This window comes from Poecilia reticulata, linkage group LG10 (genome assembly GCF_000633615.1).
Source record: "Poecilia reticulata strain Guanapo linkage group LG10, Guppy_female_1.0+MT, whole genome shotgun sequence".
In the NCBI taxonomy this organism is placed as follows: domain Eukaryota; kingdom Metazoa; phylum Chordata; class Actinopteri; order Cyprinodontiformes; family Poeciliidae; genus Poecilia; species Poecilia reticulata.
In genome coordinates, this window is record NC_024340.1 from 28,450,438 (window position 1) to 28,472,522 (window position 22,085).

General features: G+C 38.8%; 1 protein-coding gene across 2 annotated transcripts in view; it reads right to left on the reverse strand.

Moving 5' to 3' along the window:
- The window catches only part of afg2a (AFG2 AAA ATPase homolog A), a 110,417-nt gene that overhangs the window by 75,431 nt on the left and 12,901 nt on the right, over positions 1–22,085 (reverse strand). For both annotated transcript variants that reach the window (XM_008421144.2, XM_008421145.2), the window contains exons 10-13: positions 15,789–15,943; positions 8,857–9,066; positions 2,762–2,815; positions 996–1,075 (exon numbers count right to left, since the gene is read on the reverse strand). In XM_008421144.2, coding sequence (XP_008419366.1) covers positions 996–1,075; positions 2,762–2,815; positions 8,857–9,066; positions 15,789–15,943 — 499 coding nt within the window. The remainder of the gene's footprint in view (positions 1–995; positions 1,076–2,761; positions 2,816–8,856; positions 9,067–15,788; positions 15,944–22,085) is intronic.

Below are 22,085 nucleotides of genomic sequence, written 5' to 3' on the forward strand. Positions count from 1 at the left end.
CAATAATGACGATTTTAAAATATACAGGAATATTTAATACATTAAAGACCTGTTATTGGTGTATCAACCTTCCAGAACCCGCAGGTCTTCTGGTCCCTGTCTGTTCCTGTCTCCATCCCCAGAACTAGAACCAAATATGGAGCAGCACTCAGTTTCTGAGCACCACAAATCTGGAATAAACTTCCAGAAAACTGCAAAACAGCTGAAATACTGGGTTCCTTTAAATCAAGGCTAAAAACTCACCTGTTTAGGGCTGCTTTTGAACCTTAATAAATGGAACATTGACCAACATATATGACGTGTATTGATGATTTTGACAATGGCACAAAATATAATGTTTATTACTGGTTCCTCACTTCTCAATTGACTTTTTAAGCACATTCAGCTGATTTGTTGCTGAAATGTTCTTACAAATAAACTTGACTGATTGATTTGAGTTGATACCTGTAGACAAAGTTAAATTAAAGTGCAACCTGTCACTGATGACAAAAAATGTGTGGTGAACTAACTGGTTATAAGGCCTGCTGCCCTTTTGTTAGCTCCATCCTGCAAATGTCATCTTTCCCTGGTTTAGCAGGAAGCACGCTGCATATTTGGCCTTCCCCATCTGCCGTGAAAGAGCACAATGAAATGTTTGTGTGCCTCCGGTCCATGTCCTCTACCCCCCAACCCCCAGTCTTTTTCCTTCAAGCCACAGATGTTCCCTGTGCCATCCCACTGAAACTCCTCCGGACAACACTCTGTTCTGTGTTCTCTGCTGGTGAAAAGCCACACAACTCTGCAAACACTGCATGGGAACCGATGCTTTCATGCAGACTGTTTAGGATGTTTGTTCCTTCTATCATGCATGAATCACAGTGAGATGTCAGCAGAGAGAGGCGGCAGTCGCATAATTAACATTGACCGCCGACGTGATTATGAATTTGTCACACAAACGGGAAGAAGCTGTTTCAGATTATTATTTTTAAAGGAATACAGAAAAGGACAAACTGTACCTTCCTCTTTCGCTGGCCAGAGCATCGATCTCATCAAAGAAGACGATGGAGGGAGCGACCGCCCTTGCTTTCCGAAACACCTGCGAGCAGCGTCAGCAACAACGGAAGAGGCAAAAACAGGACAAATGTTTAACGGGACAGATGAATCATCCGAGACACAAACATGAAGAGGAAATACAGTCGTCATTAACCCCAGAAATCACACCGCAGGTCGTCCTTTAGGACGTCAGAACTGAACCTCCACAATTCAGCTCAGGAACACAATGACCAGGAAGGATTTTGGTGTATAATAATAGCCAAACACATCGCTAAAAAAAGCATTCAGACCCAGTAAACTGTTCTGCATGTAGTCAGGTTAAAATCTAATTTTATTAGCTTTTTATATGATGGACACAATGCATAAATAAAATAAAAATCTGAAAATATATAAATAAATAAATCCAGTGAAAACTTTTGCCTGTGTGAAATTTATCCTCATAAATCCAGATCATCTGTTTCTGGCTTCAGAGGTTCTTTAAAGAACATTAGTGAAGAACCTGTCAGGAAGAACAAGGAACCCAGCAGATGGGTCAGGTAGAACATTCTGGATGGGTTATAACAGCTTATGGATCTAAAACTAAGATTTTAACATCTCAAAGAGCTAAATTCAACCCATCAACTGTAATTGAACTTGAACTTTTTCAAACATGACTGGCCTCCTTATCAAATGGTTTTAAAACTTTCTGCCAAATGAACACGAATCCTCGAGTTAAAATAGTTTTTAGTTTTAACTGTAAACTAAATTATTAATTTAGTAAACTAAACTAAACTAAATAATTCACTAAAGCAAATATTTTTACCAGTTTTTATACGAAATCTGTAAATCATCCTGCGGTATTTTATACATTATCTCTTACTTCCTGGTAACTTCTGCCGGTTACTTCTGATATTTTGCAAAGAAAATCTGCAGAAAAAGTTTCTTGATGCCGAAAGCATCAACATATCTGAGCGACCGACATATCTTATGTCGGCCGCAGCAGTTCTGCCTCTTTCAGGCCTCATTCTAAGGAGTTACGTTAAACTGAACTGAGCTCTGTAGTTATGCTGCTATAATCTTAGGCTGCTGGAGAACAAACTGACTACTTTTTCTCACTCTTGTCGTCTTCTACTACTCCCCAAATTCACATTATCTGCTGTTATTTCAACTGTTAACTTTATGTTTTCTCTGTTATTTCTCTCTTTACAGTAGCTACACCTCGTCTGGTATTCGGTTTGGCTGTGATGCCTTTCTGGATCATTTCTTCTGTTTCTTTTGCAAGTGTCTGCTCACAGACACACATTTGTATTAAGCCTCGCTCTGGTTCTGGTGGAGGTTTCTTCTTGTTAAAAGGGACATTTTTCTTTCCACTGTCGCTACATGCATACATCAATGACACAACCCAAATGATTGTTGCTACGCGTTCGTCCAGGAGTGAAAGCTTCATTCACAGGGATCTGCTGGGTTTCCTTAGATAGCAAATATTTTAAACTAATTTCAATAATAAACTGAGTTTAATTTACTGTTAGACAATGTGACGGCATCAAAATATTTAAATAATTATTTTTCTTTTTGCAAAGTTCCTTGAGTCGATATTTGTTGTGAAATGGCGCTACAGAAATATCCAAACCTGATTTGAACTGAATTGAACATAAAATCCCCCCAAAAATGAATTGAAGTTTTTGGTTGGATCATAATAAAGGGGTGTGAATACTTTTGCAGGGCTGTGAGGAAGGCTTAAAGAACTTACCTCTCGAACTGCCCTTTCAGACTCCCCAACGTACTTGCTCAGTAATTCTGGACCCTGAAAGAATAATTTATGCAGAACAGAGTTACTCATTTTATAACAGCTACAACTTAACGAGTATGGTTGTGATAATATGAATTTAAACCATCTAAAATTCTTCTACATTAGGACCTTTGACAAAAGACAATCATGTCTTTTCTAAATGGGAAAAATCCAGAAGTAAACTTCTCAACTGAAGCATCTGCTCCTTGAACATCAAGTGTGCGGCTCAGCAGGACGTGTTTTGTCTCTTTGTGTGAAATTTTTTCGATGCTCACTGTACGCTGTGTACCGTTTCATGTTTGTATGTAACACATGTGGCTCACTTGGCAAAGATGCACATTTTCCACTCTGTGAGCATTAAAGTAGCACATCTGCTCGCACCATGGTGCAACTTCTCCTGTTTTGAATGAATTCAGGCACATCAAATAAAATCGGATATTCGGGAAGATCTAAGGCATGAAATAGAAGGTTTGTGCTCACAACAGCTTCATAAATATAACCTGTAGCCGTACTTGTCAAGGCTGTTGCATGGTTTTCAAGTCCAATGATGAAAGCTTTTTTTTTTCTTCAAAATTTAGTTAAAAAAAAGAACAGAGGAGGACAATAAAATGAGGGGGAAGCAGAGCAAACATTTCCCCAGAAACCTACTGCTATGTCTGCTGTTAATGTTGTACAGGATGACCCAAACCAATCCAAATCTGTCGTTTCTGGTTTCCAGTGGAGGGACATGCCTCCTTCGTAAAGAACCACTATGTAGATCAGGGATCCCCAAACTTTATCCTGTGACGGCCACATAACTTTTCCCTACTCTGGTCGGGGGCCGGAGTCAGTTTGTAGCAGAAAAAGTGTGACGATTGTAGGAGTGCCTAAATGTAAAAATGTATTGTTTTCCAGAAATCTCAATCAAATAACATTCTCTGGGTTCTTCACAGGAAAAAATCCAGGAAGGATTATAGTCCGTATTTTCCAAACTATGAGCCGCACTGGACTATAAGCCCCAACCCCAAAGTTTTTTTTAAACCAGTAAACATGCACATATAAGCCTCAGATATCTCTGCCGCTCCAGGTTTTCCACAACGATGCAGCAGCAGCAGAGGGGGGTGGACACCATAAATTTGAGTCATAACAGGTCAATTGAATATCACATTTATTACGGTTGAAAAAGAAAAGTTGGCAAGTTTAGATTTAACTGAACTGATTACGGCAGTTTCCGAACAGTAACTGTAACAGTAAAAGTGCTGATCCTTCGTGTTGCTAGCAGATGCTAAATAAAAATGGCCGCCTTCTTCTTCTGCTGCTGCTTCTTCTTCTTTAGATTTCAACGGCAGCTTGCATCCATTATTGTTGCACTATTGTATCCTAATATCTATACCTCAAATTCTCATAATGATCCCAGTATTATTAAAAAAGAATGAAACATCTTCTTTTTCCCCTGAATGCTATTTAACTGATCAACAACATTCTCAAATTTCAATTCCCTATCAAAACCTAATTCCGTTTTAATGGGCATTTTCTTATTTTATTTCCAATTTTGACTTCCAATGATTCACTTCCTGCTAAAGAGCCCCTTGGTGGTTGAAGAAAAATCCACATATAAGCGGTTTATAGTCCGGAAAATACGGTATATGAAAAAAAATCTGAATGCTCTCTAGTAATGTTCAGGGGGCTGGAGCAAATGAGGAGGCGGGCTGGATCCGGCCCGCGGGCCGTAGTTTGGGGACCCCTGATGTAGATCCTAAAAACAGCAGCTAGTGTTGAAAGCATTAAAAGCATTGAGTCCTGTAGCTCCTACATCAGAAAGGAGAGGGCTCTGGAAACTGAATCTGGTTCCTTGAAAATGCTCCTGCAGCTTATGAGACCAAAGTTTGATTGTACTCATGGCTCAATGCTTCTATGTTTAACTTTGTCTATTTAATATAAATATAAATATATATATTGTTGGGATAGAGAAGCTCTGAGTGTTAACTTGCAAAAAGTTCAGAAAACAACTGCCATAGAAAGTACACCAGGTTCTGAGATTCTGTGTTCAACTGTGTCTCTTATTTTTATGAAGCCCGAGAAAGAGATTTACCAGCATTAACTCTGTGTACACACTGCTTTTCTCCTCCATAGAAAGTACTCCTGGCTCAGTGAATTTAAGTTTATTCTCCTTTCTGTCTTTTCAATACCTGCTTATCTGATCGAAATGAAGTTTTTGGGCCAAAGTGACTTGTTGTAACATCTGTTGTGAAATGACTCATTTTATAAATAAAATGAATTTAATTAACTCAGGAAATTTCAGCAACAATTGTTTTAAACGTGTGGGGTTTTCACAATTGATTGCAAACACAGCTTAACAATTTCTCTTCTTCTTTTTATATATTTTAGACTTTTAAACTCTTAGATGTTTGTCTCTCTCTGGGAGAACATCCACTCAGTCGTTAGAGGAACTTCGTCCACTGCAATCTACTCTTTCATCGCCTCTTAGCTGATGGACGAGACGACACTTAACTTCCAGCCCTTTTGTCTCCTGCAGTAAGTGTGTAGGTTGACTCATTATTCCCAAGCTGCTCGTTTCTCAGTAGAGCTGAGGCTTGGATGTGGTGACTTTTAAAAAACACCAGGCGAGATACGAGGTGTATGCGTGTGGGTGCGTGCGTGTTGGCGAGCAGGTATGCGTGTGTGACTGTGACTGTGTTTGAGTGGCTGAAGGGAGGAAACTGAAATTGACAAGATGATAATAGGGCTTTTTTACACAGAGGAAACAGGCTGAACCCTCAAAGTATCCACATTTAAATCGGGATAACGTATCTGTGTCAAAGCAACCGCCGCACTGGAAAAACCTGATACTGTTATTGCAGATGGTTGAGAGCGGCTTTCAGCAGCAGGGACAGGATGTTTTTTATCCCGTTTCAAAGAGCAGATTCTGCTGGTGATAACTTTAAACTGGCTGCAGAACCTCACAGCACGAATCTTTGTTTAAGTAGCACTGGACCCTCCGCACTGCTTATTTTCTGATTCTTCTTTTATTCTTGAATATTTTAGATTACATCTAAAATGCAGCTTGTTAAGCTGAAATAGGTCATTTCAGCTAAATAAATATGCTACTTGTCACCCTATTGGCCAGCTTTTGCAAAACAACCAATCCAGGAGCATCGTTCATTTTCCGTGGCACTGATTGGCTGTGCATCCAGAAGTGCAATTAAGGCATTTTTAGGTTTGAACTGTAAAATAGGCAGTGAAAAGCAACCTTAGAGGAGGTCACAAGTATTTGTGGATTTCAGCTTTTAACCAACGTGAATACCAGATGATCTGAGCCACCTTTCAAAATGGGAAAGACAAGAAAACATGATTTTCAACTAAAATGTTTGTTAAATCTTCAGAAATTCGGACGTGGGTGCAAAAAAAGTAACTATGGACCTGAACATGCCCATAGGAACAGTCAGAGTAACAGGTGAGAAATGTAAAACAACTTGAGCTGAGACAAACCAAGGCTGAAGCAGCACTGCAGCAGAGAGCTGCTGCTAAGAACGGCCATTTTTGGTCACCAAGTCTCCACAGCCACTGTTAAGATTTTATCTACATCCCCCGTCAGAAATGCAAACATGTAGTTTTGTGAACCACTGCAGAACGGCGTGCTTCTGTCAGATAAAGCTTTGGTGTCTGGTGTAAAATAAGGGATAATTATGTGGAACAGCAATTCATAAATATAAATATGGTAGATTATATGTAATGCTGTGTGCATGTTTCTATTTCTAATCAAATATTTCTCTCTGCAGATGCTCCAACCTTCTGAAATATTAAAAGTGTTTTCACGCATGATAGTCCAGCAGACTTGGTTTGTTGAGGACCAAAGTTGCCACATTGGTACATTTCCAGCTGCTGTGGTTCACTTTCACACTGCACTGTGTCAAATCAACCAAACCATTTGAAACACCTCTTCCCCTCCTCACCTGTGGAGGCGCTGAATCATGAGACACTGAAGGAAACAACACGAAAAAGCACAACTTCCTTCTTAAACAAAATGTGAACAAAAATTAAGTAGCATCACATTCTAGCGGTTGTAGTTCTTCTCTTTTGTTGTTGGTAAAAGACCATGAGTCATTTCTCCTGCTAGCTCTATAACCTCGCGTTTGTTTTGGTTGTATTTTTCAAGAAAATACTCTGCACTATAACCCACTTCCTGCTTCTGGACTTTGCATCCACATGTACATTCAAACTTCTCCAGAATTCACTTCAGCTGGTTTTTAGCTGGACCCCAGTTTGGTTTTTGGTCCAGATCAGAGTTTGGTTGCACATTTTAACTTCTCCAAATGAACCAGACTTTCTAGACAAACAAACTAAGAGTTTGATTAGAGCAGATTAAATGAACATTTCATTGAATTGTGGAGAAAATAGGAGAAAAATCACCCTGCTTCATTGAGACAAAAGGAGGGAGGTCATGGCAGAACTGGCTTCTGACTTAATGATGCCAGTTGAGAGCTTCTGTCTGGACTTCCTGTCTTTTTCTAAATATTCACCAGTCAACAATTCAACAAGGCGATCAATCAACATCTGTCGACATGTCCTGAAGGAGGGGGAAGCTGGCAGAGAGGACGGGGTGATGAATGAGAGAGGACAAACACTGGGTCAAGGGTCAGAGGAAGAAACTCTCTGCAGCTGTACCACCTTCTGCTCTTTAGGAAATCATCAACATCAACATCTCTGGGATGTTTGAATTGAATCTGAAATTTTAAGAAGTTTATAAATGTACCAAATTTTTATAAATATAAATAAAATGTTGCACATGCCTTATGGATGCTTTGTTTCAAAGTCTTTTTTGTACACCATGTGTTTTTTCCCCTGATTGTCATTCACTTTTTAAGTGTGCCCTTCACAAACTGCACGGTGGGCTGCTGTAGTCCAGTTAGGTTTTCCCCCATAACTGTGTCTTACTCTGGCGATCAGCTGTTTTCGTTTTTCCTTTGGGGTCCAAGACCAGACAGCAATCCAATTTTTTCATGGAGTTATTGATGTAATAGTTTGGTAAAGTCACCCACACTTTTATGAGACATGTTGCAATAACGGATTTTAAATTAACCAAGAAGCTGATCCAGACTGCAGAGCATCTGGGAGAAAGAGGAGTGGAGTTCTGAGCAATCAAACATTAAGTCAAAACGACCCAACTTCATAACTTTCACATAGTCACTCTTAATGGTGTGGATGCATCAGCAACAAATTTAAAATGAATTTTGCATATGCAGACTTGTGTGTTTAAGAAGAAACAGAAAGGATATTCTAGAGCCGTAATTTCTGATTGTTTCACAACATTTACACTCTGAAAAGGAATAAAAATAATTTCTAACCCAAAAGTAAAATCCACTGATTTTATATAATTAATGTCCTCCTATCCCGACTTGAAATCAGTCAATGTTACACATCCTCTGGAGCGTAATGGTCGTATCTGTTTGTATTGTAGAACATAAATAGAAAATAATGAAGTATTACTACTTAAAACTATTTATGTCTTCACAGATGGAGGTTCACAATTCATTTTCATCAATTTAATAAACATTGATAAACCCATGTTTATTATTTGTCAATAATAAACATGTTTATCACCCTCCCATCACAAAAGAAAACCTATATTAGAGTACGAAGGTGATTTATATGCTACTACTCTTTAATATAAATGTGGAAGGAGAACATTTCATACTAAAATGCTGTAAATTCACCAAAATAAATGATAGAATCCCTATAACCTGATTAAGGGAGGAAATGCAACACAATTTGCATGACTAATGTTAAACTGCAAACGCAGAGACTGAGAGACAGCACGACAAATCATCTGTCCTCAGACTAATGGCTGACTCATCTGCACAGTTTTGGCAGAACATTCAATCAGGAAAACGATATGCAGAGGCACATCTGCAAAACATTATGTTTTCATTTTTATGTATCCCATTAAAGAAAAGAAAAGCAGCAAGCTTTGGTACCATTTTTGATTTTAATCAGCAAAGTAATTTGATAACGTTTGGCCAACCCAGAGTGATGGGGGAAAAAAACAACTAAACTTTAATAAAATGGTGAAAACTTACTTTAATAGCCAGAAAGTTGAGCCCACTTTCATTAGCCAAGGCTTTGGCTATCATGGTTTTGGAGCAGCCTGGCGGCCCATACAGCAGGACTCCTTTTGGTGGTTGGATCCCCATGCGGGTAAAGGCCTCGGGGTGCCTCAGGGGCCACTCTACGGCCTGTTTCAGTTTCAGCTTTACCTCTGCCATGCCACCAACATCTGACCAGCACACCTGGACAGATGAAGCAAAGGAAAACTTCAACAAAATGCAAGATGATCAATCAGTTAAGTGTATTTGTATAGCACATTGCAGCAACAAGGCTGTTCAAAGTGCTTTACATATTAAAAACACAAAAATTAACAAATAATAATAAATAAAAAAAAAACCTGTCAAGAAAATAACACACATTCACAAAAGGAGAAACCGGTGATAGACGTTACATTTTGTTGAGTGCCATCATCAGACTCATCAATCAGATATGTTGGTCAATATTCCAGAGATCAAAAGCAACTCGAAACGGGGAGGTTTTCAGCCTTAATCTAAAGGAACTCAGTGTTTCAGCTGTTTTGCAGTTTTCTGTAAGATTGTTCCAGACTTGTGGTGCATAGAAGCTGAATGCTGCTTCTCCATATTTGAGATGTTATCTGGTAAATAAATCTGAAAATGGATGGCAACTATTTAGAATGGTGGACATAAAGAGGAAAAGACTGTTTAAATGGTAATAAAAAAAATAACATCTTGAACATGTCAAACAACAGTCAACTCCAGTAGTCAGATGTAGTGTGTGGAGAAGCAGATGTGGAAGAGACAAGCATTATTTCACAGAATCAGAATCCAGCCGGTTCACAGAGGTCAAAAACATGCAATCAGGAAAATGAATCTGTTTTACATTGGAGGAAGGCAGCAGGAAGAGGTCAAGCTCTAATAAATAATCTTCATTCCAATAATGTGCTGAAACGCTCTCCAGTCCTTCATGCACTGCTAATCTGTGGCAGTTTGAAGCAAACCCATCACCAACAACAAACGCGACGAACCAAGCTAATTCTGATTGTGCACAGAAATGCTCTACAGTAACCCATAAAAGGCCCTCTTTTAACTTTGGGGTCACATGACTAAACTGCAAGGAATCTCAAGTTCCTCCAAGAGTCGGCTGGATGGAGCAGAGGAGAAATATAAAAGCATATTTGGAGGGAGATGGAGGAGCCGAGGGCTTGGGTTGAATCAGGACAGAGTGAACAACAACAGAGCCAGGCTGCCAACAGCTGTCTGTCTGACAGATGGAAGGAAGGAGGCAGGGAGGAGAGGAAGGAGAGAGTCCGGCGGAGAACAACCGGAGGAGATAAAGCAGATAAGCAGGAGAGAGCTTCATCCAAAACCAGCTAACGTCTCTTTTTACCCTTCCTGTCTCACATTCCTGCTTCTTTCCTTTCCGTACTGTTCAGTTCTGTCCCACTCAGTTGTTTTAACCTCCTCCTCTACATTCAGCCCATCCACTCAGCCTCTCTGCTCCATATCCTGTTTGATCTGCTCTCATATCCTCTCTGCTCTTCTTGTTTGTTATCTGTTGTATCTCAGCATCACTGCTTTTCTGTCCTCCCACACTTGGCTTTATCTTATTACACGCGCAACGGAAGGAATCAGGTTTGGCAGGAGAGCCAGAGAGGCCGTCTAAGAAGGTCAGCGATCAGATAGTTTCCCTTAAATGGATCTTTAATTATTCATTGTTTTTTTCTTTCTTTTTTTTTTCACCAGTTGAAGTCAGAACAAAATGAAATCCAGGTGGGGAACCCAGATCTGCTGCATCTTCTGATTAGATTAACTGTACATGCATACTTTCACTTTAACCCTTTGTGGTCCCTCCATTTTTTCATTAATTTACTTTACAGGTTTCTGCTGTACTTTATTAGTTAGTTTGTTTAGTACTGACTGAAGTCTGTTTTAACATGTTGCTGTCTCTTATAAATAAGTGAGATTTATCTGTATAAATAAAGGCACAATAAAATAAAGAGACATTTCATGCTCCCTCTGTGTTCCTTGGACATGAAACAAAAGCTCCTTCATAGACTCCCACGGAAATAAAACACACAACAATATGTCATCATATTTCTTGTTACTAACTCGAGTCCTCACCACACATAAAAATACATTTTCAGAATTTTAATGTCTTTAAAGCCAGTTTTAATGATAAAAGTTTCTCTCCTTAAACACCAAAATTGTATTTATTTCTTGGGTCTGAATTCCAGATTTTCACAGTTCATCTATTGGACTTCATGTCAAAAAGGAGCTTAATTAAGGATAGAAATATTATGTAGGACCATATATTTTGACATTTAATTTATGAATGCAATGATTATCTTCAGTCCTCACTATTCATAGCAAATCGTCATGAATGTAATGACATTTATTTTTATTCCTTTTCTGTGAAATTGTGAAGTCATAGTCAATAGGCTGTTTTTTATATTTTGTATGAAAAATAATAGGTTCATGAGAAAATCCTTTTTCTACCTGAAACATTTTGAAGGAATTTCAACATAAGGGAATAAAAAAAATCTATAAAAGTGGAAATCAAATTGCAATGGGAATGTTATTCAAAGACGGGGTAAATGGGACGATTAAAGGGACACAGATTGATTTAGACTTGAAATAAAAACAGCACAAATTAAAACCTCCCCATGAAATATACAATTTGACCACTTTTTATGCAAGATACAAAGTCAAAGTTATAAAAAAAAAAAACATTCCAACAGTAGGGTTAGGATTTAAAAACTACAAAAAAATTCAGACCTCTTTACTAAATCACTCCTAAATAAAATCTTACGCAGACAGTTAGTAAAAATTCCACCTGTGAAATTTAGTGTCAGCTTCCTGTTTCTTAAAGATTGATCAACACCATTTAAAAGATGAACAGAGAGTTTATCTCCATGGAAACAAGGTATGCAGTAATTAAATGTGTTTTATCTCTTTTGTTTCAGCTTGACCCTCTCATTAGCTCTGGATCACACGTTCTGATCTAAATGCTAACTGCCAGGGTTTATAACTCTATCCCCTCCCATCTGTTTGACTTCCTCCTCCCTCCCCCCCACCAGCCCACAGAGGTAACACATCCCAGGCCACCGGCGCCGTCTCCGGGGAGCGAAGCACCTAATGGAAACCTGGCATCTGGCCACATACTGTAAATACCGAACGATTTATGGCCAGCTCTGAGCCAAAAGGAAAGAAATGCACGGAGCGACACGGGATCTGGAGGAAGAGGGGACAGGGGGAGAGATGGACCAGACGCAAGCCAGCAAACCAAAAGTATTAAACTAAAAGCGCAGACAGAAAGAAAATGGAATAAAAACAGGAGTAGAGGAAAAAAACGTACTGGGAAGCAGGATTCACCAGAGAGGTTTGGGAATCAGATCTGCACAGATAGAAATTATGACTAAAATGGCAAATTTAGAGTAAAATTTAAAAAGAATAGCACAGAATATAGCTGTGAAATATTACTGATGTTAATTTTGGTACATTTTAAGGGAATCTACAGTTAAAGCTCCAGAAATGTTACATTTATCAGTAAATCTGCAATTAAATAATTTATTACAGGTTTTTAACATTGAAACTATTTTGCAAGAGTGGAATAGTCTTGCAACAAACTTCAAATATTACGCTTTGCTTTTATTGTGGATTTTCTCAAATAGACAAAGAATCTAAATCATACTGAGAAGTATAAATATGTATATACATGCACCTATAGGGCTACGCAATGTTAGAACATCTTGAGAAAATATAGTGACGACATCAGTTATGTTATAAACCTATTTTCTTCTCTTTTTCATCCTCATGCTGTTGACTTGAGTACATTTGAAAAATCTGGAGTCACCCAACTTTTTTCATGACACAACAACATATGCAATATTCCAGTGGCAGTTAAACAAATCCTCAGTGTAATGCAGCCACCACCGTGCTTGATAGTTGGTGCACTGCTCTTAGTTTTAAAAACCCAACTTTGGCATGAATTAAGTTGAATTTGAGACGGAAAACCAACCAACTTAAATAAAGTTAAATAAGCTTGTTGCTGGCAACAAAAACAATGTGGTTGAGCCCAAAGAAGATACAGAACTTATAAAAGGGGCTATTTTGGAATCTTGAGGTAAAAAGTGTGACTTGTTTTCATTGCTCAACAAAAATAAAAATAAAGCATCAAAATCAATGTTGTTGACAATGTTTGACAGAGGAAATGCTCTAATAACCAAATCCAAAATATTTTACTCTCCTCTTTATCTTTGGAAAAAATTGCATATTTTGGAGTTTCCCCTTAATAAAATTGTTGGTGTTTTTGGACAAATGGCAAAAAAAAGAGAAAAAAATCAATGAATGTGGAAATGAAGGCTGATACAGAAGCCTAAAGGTTTTCAAAAGTCAGCCTAAAGATATATTTTTGTGAAAAGTAAAAACCATTTCAAACAATTTGCATGTAACCACTATGAAAATAATCTCCCTTCAGGGGTCATTTGCTTAGTTCTTGTGGAGCGTTTGAACCTGTCAGCAGCTGCTTCAATTTGCTTAGTGTTGGCTGGGTTGTAAAGATCCACTTTTTAGTGCTTTAAAACATTCAAAATCCTTCTTTGGTTTTCAGCAATTGTTGGTTGAAGTAAACTTAGAATTTTATGGTTGCAAACAAGTTTCTGACGAATGTCCTCCTTCTAGAGAATATTAATCAACAACTTGAGTTGAAACCGTGGAAATAATTTGCTTTGATAATCAAAACCCTGCAAAAATCTAAAGTCTAAAAGGTAGAAAAAGTTAAAATTTGCAACTCATCACAAATGTCATGTTAACACTTTTTACTGTTATTGTAATAAAAATTCAATATTTATGTATTTTCTTTCATTTTTACTGCATCCGATCCGTTCAACAACTTCAGACCCATAAGTAGATTTAACGTGTTTGATATTTTAAAAATCTTTCTATGTTCTCCAGGTAACTTCTGTTAGCTTCCACTAAACGCATGTTGGTGTAGTGCTTTAGCACAGCTAATGTGAATAGCGTTTTAGGGTTGGAGCAGCTAACATTTTAGTTAGCAGTGCCCACCACTGAAGTATGTAAATTACATTGAAGTTTTTAATTGTAATGTGATGAAATGTGAAAAAGGTCTAGGCGTATGAGAAAATAACACAAAGTTGAATCAGTTAATGTTATAACTAAAACGTGTTAAAATCAAAAGCAAATGCTTTGACTCAAACCCCACTGTGCTGTTTTCCTTTTTGCACCAGACACAGTTATTACCTTTTACAGTTGTTTTCCAAACTTTACAAGAGGCCTTTAAAGGGGAAAAGAGGACAGAGTCGGGGATTTACCAAACAAACTAAACAAAGAAACAGGGAGATAAAGGGCATGGAAATAATAAAAGACAGATATAATAAAGTTAAACCAGACAGCAAGGTCAGAGCTTAAAATGGATGTTAAAATAAAAGGGAAAGTCTTTAGAAAGAAATAACCCAAATTACCCCTTAATTTATTATATTTACATACAAATAGAATCTAAAGTGAGGTATAATCTTTAAATCTTGTGTGGATATGTGATCCGAGACGGTTTCACAGAAACTCTGGGCATGTATTCATCCGGCACCACTGGAAGTTTCTTATATAAAAGTGGATTAGAAACAAATGTTTGCACTCATGTGGATATAATCAAGTCCGGGGCTCTGTGGCTGGTCTTTCAGCTGAGCTGTGTAAGACGAATTACAAAAAAAGAAAAAGAAATCCAAACTCGTTCCTCTCTTGTTTCCAGGAACCAGCCACAAGGACTGAATGTCTCTGGGTGAGCTCAGAGCGCAGCACTCTGTGCAGAAAGAAAAGGGGAGGCGGGCTGAGGTGAAGGGATCGGACGCATGTTTCTTCTTCTCTTTCTCTTTTTTTAGCTGCTGGCAGGAACCGTCAGCGACCAGATCTGCTTTCAATTACCGGTGGAAGATGATGTTAGCCTTCTTCCTGTCCCTTATGTCTTGCACATGCAAACTCCAAAACATCCTGAAGTCTCACCGCTGTCCTCTCACCCCTCCTTCCTCCTCACTAACCTCCCATGTTTTTTGAGCCCACTTTTCCTCCATCTGCGAAGACAAAGTCGTTCATCTTCATTGCAGCAGAGGGTAAAATGGCCACAGGGTCTTTTCCACTCTTCCTCGTGGTGATTCAGTGGTCAGCAGAGTAAAGAAGAGTAAGACAGTTTGGGAAGAAAGGCACTGCTTGATGAGCTACTTTTAAAAGTGGTGATAAGTCATTACCTTTTTCGGGATTTAGATTGTGCTTTCATTGAGCCAAAAAATGCATGATGTAAGCTGGCCTGCTTCCTTCCAAAACCACCACGAGGCTGAATGTAACGCTAAGAGAAGTAGCTTCCAGGACGAATTGTGTCATTAAGACTGAAGATTTAAACCAAGTAGGAGCGGGAAGAGGCTGCTGCATCAGCTGCATCAGTGTACAAGCATGTTAAACCCTCATGCTCATGTCTTCAAAGATTAAGGATTTCCTTATTTGGAAAAGCATAACTTCACAAGATGCTCAACACAACTCATTTACATTTTTTGTGTTGGAGTTCTCATACAATTACTGCTTCATTCTTCTAATATGACGTCATTGTTATAATATTATGACCTTATTGACATAATTAAAAAAATGAAAAATCTTAGCTTGCTCCTAATATTCCATCTTAGAATGGATGTGAATTTAAAGTCCAAATAAATAGAAACTGTAAAACATGCTTGTCAAACAAGATGGCGGCGGCCCGGAGTCTGCTGACATTACTCTGATCTATAGAAACTCAAGGAGTGCATTGTTGAAAAAAAATCCAGATTTATGAAAAACTAAATCATGAAAAACCTAAATATTCAATTAATCAATAAAATTGATTTATCGCCCAGGTCTAATGGATAAGTTGACGACAGACAGACAGACAGGGGAGGTTTCTGTACCTTGGGCACGTCGATAGCAACCTCTCTCATTGCACTGGGCTTCACAACAGTCATGGCCCACTGGAGGTCCTGCATGGAGACCGTCACCGTCCCCATCAGCTGCTGGTCAGATGCCTGCTGGGAAACTCCCAGAGCTCGCCTCAGTGCACGCAGACCTGAGGACAGCAGATTTAAAGGATGAAGCTCTAACTAAAGGCACTCATTGCTTTTTCACAGCTTAATTTATTTGTGATGAAACAATGTTGAAGTTAAATTAGTTAACGTTAAATACACTGACACACACAAAAACAGAATTACGGTCAGACAACTCCAGCTGTTGAGGTTTAGAGGATTCTCAACATGGGCTGCTAACATGTTATACAAATGTTTTAATAAGTTAGTTTAAAAACAAAAATTCTCCATCATACTGTTCCTGTGCCTGAAAGTTATTGAGATGCCAGCGAAGGCCTCAGTGTTACTAGAGTTTTATCCATTTGTTTGGAGCAGAGTTGGTCAGCGCTTCCTCACTCATGACTGGCCAGTGCTAAATGTTGTTATTGCTTAAAGAAACTAAAGGGGAGAAAAGTTTCCTAAAAAGCAGACTATAACTTTTGTGTGCCTCTTAAGATTTTAGGCTGATCATCAAACCAAGGGTATCCAAACGTTTGACTGATTTTTAATTTCTTGGCTTAGAAAAAAAAAGTAAGACTTGGGTCACTCTTTCTTTCAAAATGTTTGCTATATTTACAAAAGTTTAATAAACCAGGTAAATGCAGATTTGGTTGATTCTGAGTGGAAGGCCCTGGATAGTTGGGATCCTATTTACGATAAATAGAAAGCAAAAAGCATGTTTACTAAAAGACGATTATTGTTCCTGTACCAAACATTTAATTTGAGAAAGATTTCAATTTGTCAGTACAAAAAAAGCTCTGATTTTCCTCTTGTTTAAAAAATCTTTTCCACAGTAAGTAAGGAAGCATTCTGTTTCACCAGCCACAGTTGTTATCCATGTCAGAAAGGAAATGAGGATTGATTAAGGGCCTTGGTCTCAAGCACATTCTCTGCAAAAAATACCATTCCTGCTTTTCCCTCAAGCTGGACTTTAGTAGAGATCAGTTTGCCCACAATGATTTTATTGAGAAGGATTTTTTCTGACATGTGTCACAACACTGCACACAGCAGCTATCTGCACAGTGTGTGTTATATATGCCAATAAGCTGGGTGACAATTTGTCAGAACCTAGAGCTCACGCAAATGTGTAAAGGGAGCAAAGTCGGGTGGGGGTCTTTGCGGGAGACAGAGGGTTGAGGGCTGGTGGGGAACGGACGTGGTCCAGGACCGGGGGCCAGGCAGCAGACGGGGGTCGGGGGGATTTATGATCAGACAAGACTGCATCCTGTTTATGTTTTCCAGAGCCTGTCTGACTAAGCGAGAGGGAGAGGAAGAAAAGACAGAGGAGCACAATTATTGCAGCAGGTTTGCTTTCTGTAAGCATACAGAGTCCCGATTCTGTCATATCTCTGCTTACAGTTCCTTCTCTGCATAACAGCTCAATATGTTTTGTGTTCTTAAATTGTTTAGCTCCATTTGGAAACTGTAAATGTTCCAAAAGAGAGATATCTGGTCTGAGCGGCATGGACGAGGCGAGGCAGAGTAAAATATAGAAGAAAGCACATTTTAATTAATTTAACACTTTTTTAATGTCACCTTGTATTAACTTAAAGACCAAAAAAAGCTATATTGGAGATGTTTGTGGGGTCCTAATGTATTACAATCAAACATAGCAGTTGCAGTGAAACTTCTGGTGTCCATTTGTGGTTGATGGCAGCAGGTTTTCACATGCTGACCTAACCTTGTTTAGGTTGGCAACAGAAGCGAATCAGCAGCTAATACGAACATTGTCCAGTAACTAGTGAAATGTTTGCATGGTGAATGTGAAAAGCTAGCTAGTTAGTTAGCTAGCAAGGGTTTAATAGAAGCTAGTTAGCGGTAATCACAGAATCCAATGAAGACGTCTGTGTGTGACTCAAACCTTTGCAAGACAGAAAAGTCATGTGATTAAAAAAATAAAAAAACTACGCAGAATATTTAAAGATTAAATAGTCATGCAACGACAAATTTAAGACCTTACTTAAATTTGTTGTCCCATACTTTTAGGGCTTAAATGTCTTAAATATATATGGATTTAAGACTTTTTAAAACTTGAGTTTCGTCCATAGTGTGGCTGGTTTGAGTCTCAAAAATCAGATGAGGATCTTCCCCTGCTAAGAAAAAGTGAGCATAACTGAGGCGATAGGCTGCTTTCTGAGTGACTCTTTTTGGAGGTTTTCAGGAAGGAGACCCTGTGGGACTAGATTGAGGGACTATAAATCCCGTCTGGAAGCACCTGAGGAACTTTGGCTTACCTAACCTTGAATAAGCAAAAGAGTAAAAAAAATAGATGGATGTGCATGTTAAGTTTGTTGTCTATAAATTCTGAGTCTTACAAACTGACCAAAGATATCTTTGTTTTTATTATCTAATATTCCAGACCCCTGATTTAAGCGGTAATGTCATTGCTGCCCCATAACATGAAACCACATTGACAAATGTTGAGAAACTCTCTTACAAAGATAATCTCTACAGAAAACGTTTAGAAATGGCCCATCTTAAAGAGAAATATGGTTCCAGCCCGACAGCCTGGAGGATGGCGGAAACCCGATTCAACGATGTAACTTTAATATTTTGCTTTAGGGATTCACTGCCTCCGAACTGCTCTTGGCTGACTCCACGCACACATTTGGTTTTGTTATGAAAACATCCGATGGGAAGGGAGGAGGAAAAAACAAAGAGAGGCAACACAACACAGTTTAATCCGAACCTTATGTGGACTCGTGTTCCCATTTACTTTTTCTTGCGCTCTTACTTTCCGGAATCCTTCAAATTCAGCAGTAATCAAGTGGGAAATGAAAGGAAAAGGAGCCTCCTAGATGAACAAGAATGCACATTTGCAAAACATCAGCAAAGGCTCAAATTATAAGACTGAGAAGGAAGAGTTCACAGAGTTTGCTTGGCTAAGGGAAAACAGATCATTATTTGTGTTTTATGTAACAGAAATGTTCTTAATTATGCGCATCAAAAACAGATCTTCCCCCAAAAATCTACATCCTCTCCTTTGGGAGTTGGGTTGGGGGGGGGTCACATCCTCCTGTACTCAAACCAAATCCAATAAATTTTATTTGGACTGAATGATCTCATCAACAAGACTTCCTGCTTCCTGCTACCAGTAGGTGGTGCTGTGACTATTAATGAAAAGTCCATATGCTAACTCCTCAGACTTTTTAGTTTTTTAGTTTATAAACTTGTTCATATTACGTTGGCCAGATCAACACCTTCATGAGTGGTCAAATAAAATATGTATGTAAAAATGCTTTAATAAAATTGTTAAATTCTTACCAGTGACTCTAGTCCCACTACTCTGCAATGTTTGGAAGCACAGATCACTATAAAGGGGTGAATATGTATCACTAGTTTTATGTTTTGCTTAATTATCATTTCATAAAATCACTTTTCACTTTCAAATTAAAGGTTTTTTTTATCAAAAGAGGAAAATTTTGTTGATCATGGTTAATTTGTAAAAACAATAAAAGGGTTAAAGGGGTGAATACTTTCTATAGGCACGATAAGTGATACAGTGTGTTGTTCTGTCATTGTGACAGACATGTGATCAATATCAATAGATTATCCACCAATAATTTCAATGAACTCAATGAATTTGTTACTAAGCAACTGACTCACTCTTTGGTTTCCTTACAATAACCTGTTAAGTAACTGGAATAGCAGCAGTTTTGCCACTTTGCCTTATAACTGCATAAAAAAAAAAAAAAAAAAAAAAAAAAAAAAAAAACGGTATCACCAGTTTGGTAATATTTCCGACATTTAAAATAAAAATAACTAATCAATATCTATCGATGTCGACTGATCTGAAACGCATATATTGTGATATGTTTTTCAGCAGTATCGTCCAGCCCTAAGGTCACATAAAATATAAATAAATTCCATGAAATATAAAGTCTCAGGTTGTAAAATGTGAAAAGCATCAGAGGTATGAATACCTTTAAGTCCGTTTGTGTCATCTGTCAATGCTACAACTTCCTTCTCAGGTCATTTCAGCATCATTATCTAAACTACATTTATGAGCAGAGACAGGAAGATTTAAAGCAGTTTTAGGTTTCAGTAGAAAAGTAAATAATATTTCTGCACTCAAGGCAGAACACACATTACAATGAGCGACGATCAGGCCGGAGCTGTAGTTCCTGAGTGACTCTTCCCTCTAATGAATTGTGGAAATACTTCAGGCATTACACTATTACAAAACCGCAGGAACGTTTTCATTACTCAGTTTCCGGAGCATTCTCTGCACCTGTATTTAAAATACCCAACATCTGTTCTCGGGGCTGAAGCACGCCAATAATACGAGCTCTTCAAATTCACTCCCACAAACAATACACTCTAAAACACGAGCATAAACTGTGCATTACAAACCGATAACCTCAGAAACACACACACACACACACACACACACATATACAGATGTGCCTTGGTAGAAGGTAAGTGCAGGGGTTAAGAAGTACAAGCAGCACATTTCCGGGTTTTATAAACAGACGCCTCAAATAAACTTCACATGCTGATCCGACTGATATTTATGTGGCCTGTCCTGAAATTCCTGCAGAGTCTTTAAAAGGACAAACGAGATGGAAAAAGTCCTTTATAAGGCAAGGCTGCTGCTGTAAACATCAGCAAGCATTTAGCACTGTTTGGCTCATTTAGTCTTCCACTGGAGAATTTATGTCAAACACACAAAACTGCGCTCATTTCAGCTGCCGTTTTTCTCCCTCGTTTCGACACAGAGGAGTAATCTCTACTCCTCGTTTCCTGCGCCTGCTGGCCTGGATGATTAATGGTTTTAGGTAAAAACTCTGAACCCCTCAAGGTTTGGCTTTAAGGAGGCTTTAATAAGATTTCTAGTCTTTTTTTTTTTCCTGCACAATCACCATCTAAATCACAGGCATTATTTAATCAAAGGGCTTTCTGTGGGCACAACTCAAAACTCTGAGTTTACCCTTTCATAGAATACATTTTACTGGCCCTGTTTAGGTGCAACGGGCTTCCCCTGTTTAGAGAGGCTTGTAAACACTGCGCCCGGATGTGGTCAAACCCAAACGCACCCCAACATACATGCTACAGAAAATTTGCACTGTTTAGACTGTGGAAATGAGTCATCTACAAGCAGCCAGATCAGTTGTGTTCCAGAGAGACGCCAGAGAGACTCCAGGGTCTGTGAGACCACATGAGAGCTTCCAAGAACACCTAAAGCAGGGGTGTCAAACTCCAGTCCTTGAGGGCCGGTGTCCTGCAACTTTTAGATGTGCCTCTGCTGCACCACACCTGAATAGAATAATTAGGTCATTAGCAAGGTTCTGGAGAACGTATCTACACAAAGAGGATGTAATTAAGTCATTTCACTCAAGTGTTTTGTACCTGTGGCACATCTAAACACTGCAGGACAGCGGCCCTTGAAGACTGGAGTTTGACACCCCTGACCTAAAGGAATCCGTTACCAAATGCTGCTCAGTGTAAGGTTCTGGTGGGTTGGGATCACGGTCAGAGAAGTGATCAGGAAGCAAGACTGGGCTGGAAATCTGTTTCTGTGTTCACTTCTGATTTAGCATCTGGCCCAGATGTTTGTGAAATGTTGTCAATATGACACAAAGTGTTGGCTATTGTTTTCTAAATCTTGATGCTCAACTTCATCCTTTATTTAAAGAAGATGCAGTTTAGCAGTAAACTGTGAGGATAAGACTTTATTCTCCTAGGACTTTAAGATTAGGCCATTCATGGCAAAAAAAAAAAGGAAGTACATTCCCTCAAAACTGTAAATCTTTCATGATTTTTGAGAGCATTTAAAGGGCAGTATTATTTAAAATAGACTTTTTTGAGCTTTACATCATGTTATAAAGTTATTACCTAATCAAAGAGCGTTGCTTTGATTCTTTCATGCATGTTTTAATCCCCCTTTGTAGCCATGCAGCTGTGCAAAATGCCTGAGTGGACCAAACCCTGCCTTTGAGGTGCAGCTCCTCCTTGAAGCTCTAGTTTCAAAGCTTCCACCTCACAGAGCAGCCCTCCACTGTGACTGCCCCACTCAACTCCTTCAGACTAGTCAGCACCAATTAGTAAACACCTGGTGGAAGTGCTCATCTGCTGAGCTCATTATGCAAGCTACCAGAGCATCCATCCATCCATCCATTTTCTTTCACCCTTGTCCCTCAGTGGGGT